Below are 11,753 nucleotides of genomic sequence, written 5' to 3' on the forward strand. Positions count from 1 at the left end.
AGCAGCGAACAGAAACAAAAACACCGCCTGATGCAGGAGGAGAGGAAACATCGCGATACTTCACATGCTCTAGTTTGGTCACCCGTCTCGTGCTATTTACTAATCAGCTGCGATCGGGTGTTGGAGAAAGGGTAAGAGTGTCCGTAATTACAGATAAATCATATTATACACGTAAATGCACAGTTAACAGCTTCATCCACAGTTTACACGTTAAATATCAGATAACTTAAGGCTGTTAGCTATGCCAGTGTTGGCAGGTAGGAGGACATGTATGTTAGCAAAGTTAGCTGCGCAGCTTATCTGAGTCGTTTTTGGTTTCATTTTTCTCATTAATGACAGCGTACTTAATCTTTTAGTTAACATGTCAGGTTAAACAACGTAGACATCATAGCGCTGTTAGCTCGACCCGTAAAGCGTGTTTGGTACACCTTTCCTTCTCCTCTCACTGTACCTGCACAGATGTTACTCCTGGTCTGCGTCAGGCTGTGATTCACTCAGAGGCTCGTTGTAATCTCGCCTCTTGTCGATGTTTTCGAGGACTCAAGAGTTTCTCTTCCTCAGTGAGGCGGTCTCCAGCACTCTGTTTGCATCAGGTCATGTTCCTCCTGCTGGGCTGAGGTGAATCTTTCTCTCTCTCCTCCTTTAACCGCCTCCTATGTTCCCTTTGCAGTAAAGATCAGAGTCGTGCTCCTCCGTCTGTTGCTCAGGGCCTCCACTGGCTCCTGTTTTCTTAGGAGAGGCTTTGTTTGAAGCTTTTTCTACCTCATTGTGTCTCAGCAGAAATAAGACTTGCCACCACAGAAGAAAAGGAGCTCCTGCTCTCTTTGACCACATTAAGTTCCTGTCATCTTTGAAGACCTTTCCAGCGCCTGTTTCCTTCTTTATCTTGGCTCTCTGTGCTGAATCCAGAGAGCGGGACAGAATTTTTGATATCATGTCTCAGAAGACGCAGGCTGACGGCGCTCAGAAACACTTCGCTGTGGGTCGGGGGCTCCTGGCCGCTGCAGAAACCTTGAACTTCAACATGAACGAGCAGCGTCCCAACAGACCAATGGGTGTGGGTGTGGGCATGGGCATGGAGGGCCAGGACGGCAGCGGGCAGATGCCCCGACGTGGCAGCGGCGGTGGCGGCAGCACCAGCAATCTTGGCAGCACCATGAAGCTGTTTGCCAGTTTGGGGCTGTCGCCCTCTGACCTGGACGCTCTGGCTGAAATCCCTGAGGAGGAGATCAGTGTGGAGACGCTGCCACACATCCTCAGACAGCTGAAGAGTCGCAAGGGGGAAGCAGGAGAGCGGCGGGCGGCCATGTCCTCTGATGCTGCGTATCGAGGAGGAAGCTGGGAAGAGGGACACGTGGGGAGGATGGGTGGTTCTTCTCTGGGACAAGGTTCAGCCAAGTCCTCCACAGACTTTGGGTACAGCTCCCTGCAGGACGTCTCCTCCGGCCGGGGCTACGGCTTAAATTACAGCGGTGGAGGTGGGAGCAGAGAGAGGCCATACTCTGAGCTTTCCCACCGCAGTGGGCTCGGCATGGGCCCGTCTGAGCCAGTCTTTATGCAGAGGAGGATGGGCTCCCCGTCAAACGGAAAAGTCCAAGACTTCTTGGGAGTCATGCCCCCCATGTTCCCCCACGTGTGCTCTCTTTGTGACTTTGACGTTCATTCCACCATGGTGAGTACGTCCAACCTGCTTCCTCTTTTCTTCTCGGACTAACTGTAATTGTTTGAGCTCCAGTCTTCCTTCAGTCAGTGACAGGCGCTGATTCAGGTCCGGTTTACTTCATATAATTTCCTTGTTGTATCTCCTCACAGCATGTTCCCTGTCTCCATTTTCTCAGCTGAAGCTCTCCAGCATTGACCAGTTAGATTTGGATCTTTCCAGCGGTCATCCAATTAAACCAAAAATCTCTTTTTATAATTAGTATCTGTTCACATGAGCTGGTAAAGCTGTTCATGTTACACATTCAGTCTGATATACTTGATCTTTTCACTTTTCACACTCACACATTCATGGACTTATCGAATTGGCGGCTTTTAAACCTGTGAGACTTTTGGCAGCAGGGGTCTTGTGTTTGTTTTTCTTTAGTTTGTGGTGTCAGGAGTGAGAAAGAAGGATTTAATCGATTATCACTCGAATTTGGAAATTTAAATTCTCTCTGAGAAGAAATGTACACTTTTTGGCTTTAAAGCAAAAATTTTTAACATGGTTCTTTTCAATGCTGACAAAAACATAATTTACCAAAAATCAACAGGAAGTTCGTAATCTACTGACCAAAGTCACACAGTGAGCAGGTTTGAAGATATGCGGGTGAGCTCTTCTTGCCTGTATGACTGTCACTGATGGCTTAAGAAAGCATCAAATACTGTCTGTTATAGTGATTATTGCACACAAAATATAATGAATTATTCGTTTTTGTAGGTCTTAAAAAGATCTTAATCATGAATTTTTGGTTTTAAAATGGAAACCTGATGAAGTGCATTTAAATTCTTAGTAAATCTGGTCCTAAGTGATTGTCTGGGTGACGCTATGAAGGTTAATAACTGTGTGAACTGTTCCTTTAATATACAGGTTGTATTTTAGGAGAAACGGCCTGTTGAGTGTCAGTAATGCTCTGTTTGTGTTTGTAGGAGTGGAACCAACACGTTAATGGACTCCGCCATGCTGAAAACAGACGGCACCTTCTGGACATGTGAGTTGTTCTTAATACACAACAGTGAGCCAAAACAGATTAAGTTATAAATCTGTTAACAGCATGTTCACATCAGAAGAAATTAGGTTGGTTTTTAGAGTTTCAGTACCCAAACCAACGCAAACGTGCTCCTGTGCAGCCCTCCAAAATCCCAGCGCTGGACGGGGATGACTCTGGCGTTAGTCAGATTAGTTTATGACGTACCTGGTAAGAAGTAAACCGACCTTTGTAGTACAGAAAATTTAAGGTTAACCCTGAAGTTACACGAATGAGATGAAATCCTGTTCCGTAGTACCGATCTCTCTTTGACCTCAGCAGGAGGTTGTAATCATTCAGCTCATCGTTGTTGACTAAATGTTCCTTTGAGGTCTGTTCCTCTTTATCAGATGTGTAACACTGAATGTTGTTTTTCAGGTATCCAGAGTGGGACCCTGGTATGGGCCCAGGCAGAGGGTAAGAGATGCTAACATTAAGCTCCTCATTTAGTGTTTGAGATGTTAGATTTAGAGTCCTAAAGGACCTCGACCTAACCTCGGAAAAGTGTTATTACTGACAGCTGTGCCCAAACAGATTGTCCTGCACTGATTTGTCTTTCTGTTGTTTGCATTGTATGTCATGTATGGGCCACAGCAGCAGAGAGAGCAGCAAGCATACTGTACACCTGACAGGCAACTTCCTGTTTGGTCAGATGGGCTTCATTAGATTAGATAAAGATTCAGAAACTCTCCTGCCTCCAGAGGGTTCACACACTGTCTCTGTGGCCTGGTGTTAACAAAGCTTTGTGTTGTGTGTTAATAATCCAGGTGTCTGATAACTGACGATCTCATGTTTTTAATTCCAGTGGTCGTCCTTGGGAGACCCCCAACCTGTCTGCAGGACTGCTGGGACCAGCCCCCATGTCTTCAGGACCAATGGCAGGGATGTCCTCGAGCTGGGGTGGAGGTGAGGGACCCACAGATGTCTTATTTTATCACTATTAATACTATTAGTATTATTTTAAGTCATTTGTCACTTTCTCTCTGTGCGGGGAGTCACTATTTTATTCATAAAGATGGTTTCAGACAGCTGACGTCAAGTCTTTAACTTCCAACTGATCAAGTCTGGTTCTCCTGTGAGCTCAGTGTTACATTTATGTGCCACGCTTGCTGACTTTGGGATAAAAATGGTTAAAAAGCTCAGGTACAGTAAATACAGAGAGCCATTAGAAAGAGTGGGTGAGGGTTAAGAGACCCAGCTGTTTAGTGCCCTCAGAAAGCTGCAGACACCTTTTGAAATCTGTCTTTGGTCATGTGCGAACATCGGTGTGTTTGTGTGTCAGGAGTAGGTGGAGGACGTGGTTCCGGTTCATTGGGACAGAATAAGGTGAGTCTGACCTCCTCTGTCTCTCTGCTGTGTCTTCCTGTGGATCAGCTCATTTCTGCAGAGCTCAGCTCGTTTCAGTAAAGACTATGTGTCGTGTCCTCAGCTGAGGAGCAGGGTGGTGGTGGTGAAATATGAAAAGAAGCCTCTCAGCGACAAGACCCTGTTCGCCCTCGTTGAGCGCTTCGGCTGCCTGAGGGAGCACCTCATCCTCAAGAACAAGGTAGGAAAACTCACCTCGCTGTTTCCACCTCAGTTACTTCTAACTTAGATGTAGACATTAGTTAAACTTTCTTCTTCATAAATGTAACTGAACAATACAATCAGCTGCCTCACACTCTTTCATCCTGCACATGAACTTCATCTCCTCAATCTGAAACTGCAGCTGGTAGTACTCATTCTCCTTCGCAGCCTCGCTGAGCTGAACCCACTCACAGAGGATCTCCACACCAGGAGGAGGACTGCTGGCACCAGCTGCAGTCCAAGATGGTAGAAATGGAGTCAGACTGAGCTTGTGATAAGAGACTATAGATAGCTGGGGATTAAAGAAGTCTAAATATAATCCAGTAATAACAACATTAAATACGTGGTTGTGAAACTTAAAGCAAACCTCTCTGAGGAAAACTGAATTTCAGCATTGAAGTCTAATCTTTGTGACCATCAGGCTTTTCTGGAGATGAGCACACATGAAGAAGCTCTGGACGTGGTAAACTACTACCAGCAGCATCCACCGTTGTCGTACGGCAAACCCGTCACCCTGTACCTGTCCCAGACCCTCATGTTCATTGAGGTAACATCCCCTCGCTTGCTAAATAAAACTCACCGCTTCCCCACAGACTCAGATCCTCAGAAGTTTCTGTTTCTAACCTGCAGAAGGACGAGCGACCAATGGATCGACTGATGGACCGACTGACAAAGCGGCCGGTAGACCGACCAGGGGACCAACCGATGACCCGGCGGGTGGAGCGGCCGATAGACAAACCTGAGAAAGAGGTCAAAAGTCAAGGCAGCAAGGTGGTCTTCTTCTACCATCTGCCCCGAGAGGACGAGAAGAAACAGGAGCTGCTGACCCTCGCCGAACGCTTCGGTGTGGTTGAGAAACACCTCTTCTTAACCGACCGGGTAAATAAACCAGAGCAGGAAACTCCAAAAGTTGATTTTGTTCATCTGGACGTAGTGTTTTGAGGGAGAAACATTTCGTCACTCATCCAAGTGACTTCTTCAGTCTCAGCTGACTGCAGGTTTCCCCAGCCTTATAAACAGCCTTATACATCAGGGGAACCAAACAACCTCTGGCGAAGTGGATGGCACATCACAGAAGAGCTACCTCGTCAGGTCAGGACTCTGCAGTCTATTTACACCTACAGGCCATTGGACACTCTTTCAATGATGAGGATGTGCACATCCTGGACAGGGAGGAACGCTGGTTTGAGTGCGGAGTCAAGGAGGCCATTTACGTGAAAAGGGAAAGACCATCTCTGAATCGAGGAGGGGGCCTAAGGGTACATCTTTCACCATCTTACAATGCTGTGATTGCAGCCATTCCCCAACTCTCTGTGAATGGTACTCATGGCCATTGATCAGTGGTCTTTGATCAGTGAGCTTTGGTCAGTGGTTGTAGATCAATGGTCATGAGAATTTGCATAATTAAGATTAAGGAACTGACCTCCCAGCCCATTGTTCCTTAAGTGGCCTGGTTTCAGTCATTATGCAAACCTGCAGTCAGCTGAGACTGAAGAAGTCACTTGGATGAGTGACGAAACGTTTCTCCCACAAAACGCTACGTCCAGATGAACAGAATCAACTTTTGGAGATTTACTTACCTGGATGATTGACCATCATCAAGACAGAGCAAGAAACACTGCTACTCTTTGAGTGCTCATGTGATGCCAGCATTACTACAGAAAGTGTGGAGATCAGATTTGGCTGAGTATAGTCTGTGATAAGGTGAATAAGTTTGAATGATGGCTGCTTTTGTGTTCGTCTGTGTGTCCAGGCGTTTATTCAGCTGGCAACTGTGGAGGACGCAGAGATGCTGGTGAATCATTACACCGAGAACCCCCTCGTCTTCAATGGGAGAATAGTTCGTCTCAACATCTGCACCAAATACAAAACCCTCAAGTGAGTGCCCGGCTTCAGACACTGCTACCATGACATGGTGTAGGAACTGTAAACACATACATGAATGAAATGCAGTGAAAGGGACAGATACACCCTTTGACTGGAGGTTGTGGGAAATAAATGACATAAAAGACAGTTACCTGACCAGAACTCTCCTTTCTGCCGATGTGCAGAACCATAACTATGTATCTAATCCATGAGATATTTTAATATAAGAAAAATGGACGGGTATGGGGAGCATCTGTATCAGTAGTTAAAGCTGCAAAACTTATGAAAAGACACTTAAAGATCTTCCTCCAGATGTTCCAAAGCCATCCAGTGGGCCAGATTGGAGTGTTTGCCAGGCTGATTCTGGCCCCCAGGCCATATGTTTGACACCCCTGCTCTAAATTGTGGTGATACGAGCTGTGAAAATGTACCCAGAATGCATTTTTTCAAGTTCTGTCAAGTCAATTATAAGAAAACATGCAGGGTACCAATGGTTGTTCCTGTTCCTCTGTGTCACAGACTTTAAACTGGTGCAGCACAGCTGATCCATGATATTTCAGCTTTCGTAGATCATAGCAGACGTCATGTTGAAAACAGCAGGGTGTCAGCAGAAGTAGCTCCAGATTAGCCAATGAGCAAACCCAACTCTTTATTAAAAGTTAGAAACTGAACATCATCTCTGACCTCGTTATGAGAGGTGGTGTTAGCTGGCTAACTGCTAACACAGTGTATATATGTCAGGATACACATGGAAGCTTAAACTCATACACACTCGTTCATACAGTGTGAAGCACAAACAGGGCGGAGGAGACAGTTCGAGCCAGAAGAATGGCAGAGCCGAGTCCTCCAACTCCAAAACCTCCTCATCCAGCTCCAGGAGCAGACAGGAAAATAAGGAAGAGAAGGACAAAGTGAAGATGGTAACAGAGGAGGAGGACGAGGAAGTGTCAGGAGTGATGGAAGGAAGGGAGGACGGAGAAGAGCAGCAGGCACCTGATGGCGAGGAGGAGGAGGAGCAGGCACCTGATGGTGAGGAGGAGGAGGAGCAGGTACCTGATGGCGAGGAGGAGCAGGAGCAGGCACCTGATGGCGAGGAGGAGCAGGAGCAGGCACCTGATGGCGAGGAGAAGCAGGAGCAGGTACCTGATGGCGAGGAGAAGGAGGATCAGGTACCTGATGGCGAGGAGAAGGAGGAGCAGGTACCTGATGGCGAGGAGAAGGAGGAGCAGGTACCTGATGGCAAGGAGAAGGAGGAGCAGGTACCTGATGGCAAGCAGGAGCAGGTACCTGATGGCAAGGAGAAGCAGGAGCAGGTACCTGATGGCAAGGAGAAGGAGGAGCAGGTACCTGATGGCAAGGAGAAGGAGGACGAGCCTAAGGGAGAAGAGTCTGTGAAGGAGACGGTAGAGGAGTCTGAGGATGCTCGACAGGAGGAGGAGAAGGTGAGAAAACAAAAAAGTTGAAACAAATATTAAAGCCAAAAGTGATTCCTGGAATTAAACCGAACTGCACACAGGTTACCGATGATGTCACTAATGACACACCTGGAGACACGGGTGAGGTAAAGCAGGAGGCCGAGTCAGAGCCACAAGCAGAAACCTTGGCCGAGGAGCACAAGGGCAAAGGGGAGATGAACATGGAGGCGGCTGAGAGCTCGGAGGCTCCAGAGGCAGCGGAGGGAGATCTACCCGAAGAAGAGGTGATGCACCTGCTCTGTCCTTCAGTCTGTAATCCAGGAGTGGCACAGGTGTGTTAATGATGTCTCTTCCAGCAGGACTTCCCAGAGAACATGGAGGACTTTGTGACGCTGGACGAGCTGGAGGAAGACAACGACGAAGCCCATGGAGAGTCGGACAATATCGGTACCTGATCAGATCAATATTTAGAGATCAAAGTTAACACTTGTACCTGTAATGTGCTGCAGCACCAGCTTTTCCTTAAAAAAGTCATTTTCCTTCATGGATGTGAGGACGATGTCTTCAATCAACAAAAAGGTGTTTGAAATTAACGCACATCTTCCTCTCTGTTTGTGTCTCCTCTTCTCTGCAGACAACACGAGGCGAGGGGTACGTACCCGAGCGCCGTCGCTCTGATACCTTTAATATTTGACTTCATGTTTCTGTGGATCACTGCATCTCAAGAATCTCAGTTTTTCACTTTATTAATACATTTGAAATATTTTGACCTTTTCTGTGGTCTATTGTTTTACAACTGAAGGGTGGAGAGCTCATTGGTGAATTAATGACTCCCTCAAGTTGAATAGTTCAAATAGTTTGTGAGTGAGGGGAGATTGACAAAGTTCAACTGCAGTTGAACTTTTGATTCACAATAACTTTAGTTTTATATGAAATTGCACTACTTTCGACATTTTATGAGATTTCCAACATAATCTGTGTTCAGAAACCTGTTTTCATTCACTCTGTTTCACTGGAATTCCTCAATTCTTGCTCCTCCCATCAGGGTATGAGGGTGGTGAACATCGTCGGCTTCAGGCGAGGGTACCAGTACCTCAACGAGCTGCTGAAACTCGCCCAGCCTTTCGGGAAGGTGGTCAAACACCTGGTGCTGGACCTGAGACCCGAGGTACTCTGTTCAGTGTTAAGTGAAAGTTTAATCCTGGACATTTGTATCACACCAGTAAAGCAACTTTTTCAAACATCAGTTGAAAAATGTTCCAAATGCAAATTTGGAGAAGTGGTAAATATAGAAGTGGTAAACGAACCTGCATCCAATTGAAGTAGTTGGATATTTCCTGAAAAGTATTTTTGAATATCGCATTGTCTCCTCTCCCTCTTCAGGCGTTCCTTCAGTTTGCTACAGAAGAAGAAGCACGGGCGATGGCCAACTTCTACAACGGGAACATCACGGCGTCAGTGTGCGGGCGGACGGTGAAGATCAGTCACTCCATGAGCTACCCCACCATCCAGGTGATTTATTTAAATTTTTTTAACCTCCATGTTATGTTTTCATCTGATTTATTAATTTCTACAAAATTTGAAACCTGAGAATAAGGTTTGTGTCTAAAATGTTCTAAATACATACACCTTAGCCAGACTGCAGTGGTCATTGGTTAACGCTAAAATATAAAAAATAAATAAGTAAAATTATCTTTGAGCAGTCATTTAAAACAAACCCCAGATTCAGCTGTTCCAATGTTTACGAGCTACAACCTCGAAGTGTGATCGGCTCTGGATTTACAATAAGATCATGGATCAATTAAAAGATTCTGATCAGATGATCAAACTGCTGTTTTAAGGTTTCAGCAGGTCTGCTACATAAGCAGATGCCTGGCTGTGTTGGGCTTTATGTTTATAGTAAAACTAAAATGAATTGTGACTTACACTGGAAATCGGTGACAGGAAGCAGGATCAGAGAAGATGTGGATGTTATTAGTGTTCCAGATTATTGTGGGCCAGTAAAAATGTGATATTTGTGACATTTGTCAGATAAAAGAAACACGACCGTATGAGGACAGTCGGTGTTTGTTTTCTTCTTTGTGGGCTCATTTTCTCTGTGTTTGCTGTTCAGTCCGGTTCCAGCAAGGTGGTGTACATCGGGCAGATCCCCAACAGCAAATACACGGACGAGGAGGTCCTGAAGCTCGCCGAACCATATGGGATGGTCAAGAAGTACTTCCTGAACAGGATCCGGAGAGAGGTACGGAACTGGGACAAATGCACGTCCGACCTGAATCCACATAACTCCTGCTGCTTTAAAGCCGTCTGATGCTTGTCCTCAGTGTTTCCTCGAGATGTGTAATGCCGAGGACGCAGAGAAGATGGCTGCCGATTATAAAGCGAAGCCACTGAGATTCAGCGGGAAGCGCCTGACCCTCTACGTGAGCAGGAAGTACAAGCAGCTCAAACACGGGTGAGTTTCTTCTTTTACTTCTTGTGTGCTCGCTGCACGAGTCTGATTTATTAGTTTCTCTTCACAGCAGCAGTCGTCTTCAGGCCTTTTATCTAAATGTAAACCTGGAGATGACACCTGTCTTTTACAGCTTGTGGATGTACTTTGCTTTAAGCTGAAGCCTCTGAACCCCTCAATCACGTCTGTCCATTAAGCCATAGAGTGCCGAACACCAAGAAGAGAGCGAGCGAGAGCCCGCCACTAAAATCCTCCCATGACAGCGAGGAGCCTCCAGGGAAGAAGCCCAAAGAGGAGGTCAAACAAGAGGAAGAGGAGAAAAAGGAGGAGGAAGTGCAGAGCTGTGAAGTCAGTGGTGAAGAGACGGTGATGGATGAAAATTTGGGTGCTGAGAAGCTGAAGGACAGCGAGGACGTGAGTCGTTTGTACAGCTCGTTATTGAAACGTTCAATCAAAGACGACTTCGGTGACATCGAATTCATTTAAACATCTTTCCATCAACTGACCAGAGATTTGAGCTAATTGCTAACATGCTAACAATGGGGAAACTTTGTTTTTAAATTTTGATTTGAAATAAAACAGGTAAACAAGACGAATCTTTTGTTTTTCTCTTTTATTTTCGCAGATGGAGACATCGACTAATCAGAATGAGCAGACAGAGGCTGTTCCTGTCGCTGCGAACAAATCCAGCACAGCGTCTCTGCCCCTGCCGCTGTACGATCCCTCCACACCCATCGGTGAGAAAGCTTCGCCAGGTCATCGTCAGGTTCACGTAAAAAAAAACTCGCCGTCATCATCGTCATTGTTACTATTTCAGGTATTGAACACGTGAAGGCGGGGTTTTACTGCCGCATCTGTTTCCTGTTTTACTCCAACGAAGACACGGCGAAGAAGATGCACTGCAGCAGCCAAGCTCACTACAACAAGCTGCAGGTGCCCACATAATGATACACCTTAGACCTAGCCACATTATAACATACCTGAAGTACATATGCGACACTGCCCCGCCCACATTACAGCATATGTTTGTTTTCAGAAACACCTGGAGAAGGAGCAGAGCAAAGCAGAGAAGAAGGCGCTGCCGACCTGAGAACACCTGAAGCTGAGGAAGAGACGTGAATGTCAGATTTTTTTTTTAAGGTTTTAATTTTGTTTCTTTAGCCATGTGTGAAACACACATCTGAGTGACTTCCTGCTGCTGCTCTGTGGGCTTAAAGCCTCAAAGACTCTGTTATTGATTAGTTATGTTATTGATTAGACAAAACAAAATGTTGACCAAACAGTATAAAAACATTTTGCCTGTGCAGGTTTTTCCTTTGATTTTTGAAACATCTGGTTTTTCAAACTAACATCTGAACAATAAATTATTTTTTTAAGACTCATAGATGTGAATATTTGTTTAACGTCTGAAACGGACTTGATTTTGTTCTTGGTTTCTCAATAAAATGTGTTAGAATTTTGTTAAAATAGACATTTTTATCTTGTATTTTTATTTATTTAGGGTTAGCTTTTTTGTAGTTTTTTGTTCCAAAAATAATAAAAAGATTTTTTTTTTTTTTTCAAAGACATCAGTTTTTCTTTGATAATTTTCAGTTTCAGTACCACATAAAGGGCAAAAAATTTTACTTCTGCATGAGGCAGCATGTGGTTGGCTGGGCTTCCACTGTAATTTACCCGGTTGATCAGGTGATCCATCTACCTGGATTATTTTCTGCCAGGTAATCAACC

General features: G+C 45.4%; 1 protein-coding gene across 12 annotated transcripts; it reads left to right on the plus strand.

The window, feature by feature from the left end:
• On the plus strand, positions 1-11,584 carry LOC113031851 (uncharacterized). Of its 12 annotated transcripts, none has more exons than XM_080305286.1 (23): positions 1-131; positions 781-1,672; positions 2,629-2,690; positions 3,105-3,143; positions 3,532-3,632; positions 4,009-4,052; positions 4,156-4,272; positions 4,714-4,839; positions 4,923-5,171; positions 6,046-6,170; positions 6,943-7,417; positions 7,472-7,600; positions 7,675-7,857; positions 7,930-8,020; positions 8,208-8,224; positions 8,619-8,741; positions 8,957-9,085; positions 9,687-9,815; positions 9,898-10,028; positions 10,223-10,439; positions 10,651-10,762; positions 10,843-10,958; positions 11,062-11,584. In XM_080305286.1, the coding sequence occupies exons 1-23, from the start codon at positions 31-33 to the stop codon at positions 11,113-11,115; spliced, it is 3,762 nt and encodes a 1,253-aa protein (XP_080161412.1). In that variant the 5' UTR covers positions 1-30; the 3' UTR covers positions 11,116-11,584. The 12 variants fall into 12 exon arrangements, 11 of the variants coding, with proteins under 11 accessions (XP_080161412.1, XP_080161414.1, XP_080161410.1 ...); XM_080305288.1 differs by having other exon boundaries at positions 7,933-8,020; XM_080305284.1 differs by having other exon boundaries at positions 6,943-7,387; positions 7,442-7,600.
• The last annotated feature ends 169 nt before the right edge of the window (positions 11,585-11,753 follow it).

This window comes from Astatotilapia calliptera, chromosome 2, assembly GCF_964374335.1.
Source record: "Astatotilapia calliptera chromosome 2, fAstCal68.1, whole genome shotgun sequence".
In the NCBI taxonomy this organism is placed as follows: domain Eukaryota; kingdom Metazoa; phylum Chordata; class Actinopteri; order Cichliformes; family Cichlidae; genus Astatotilapia; species Astatotilapia calliptera.

Bases quoted from the DNA above. Each gene is read 5' to 3' on its own strand.
- LOC113031851 (XM_026184327.2), top strand. From the start codon at position 31: ATGCAGGAGGAGAGGAAACATCGCGATACTTCACATGCTCTAGTTTGG. The intron at 1,673-2,628 runs GTGAGTACGTCC...TTGTGTTTGTAG, and splicing joins TTGACGTTCATTCCACCATG to GAGTGGAACCAACACGTTAA. The intron at 4,840-4,922 runs GTAACATCCCCT...TCTAACCTGCAG, and splicing joins AGACCCTCATGTTCATTGAG to AAGGACGAGCGACCAATGGA.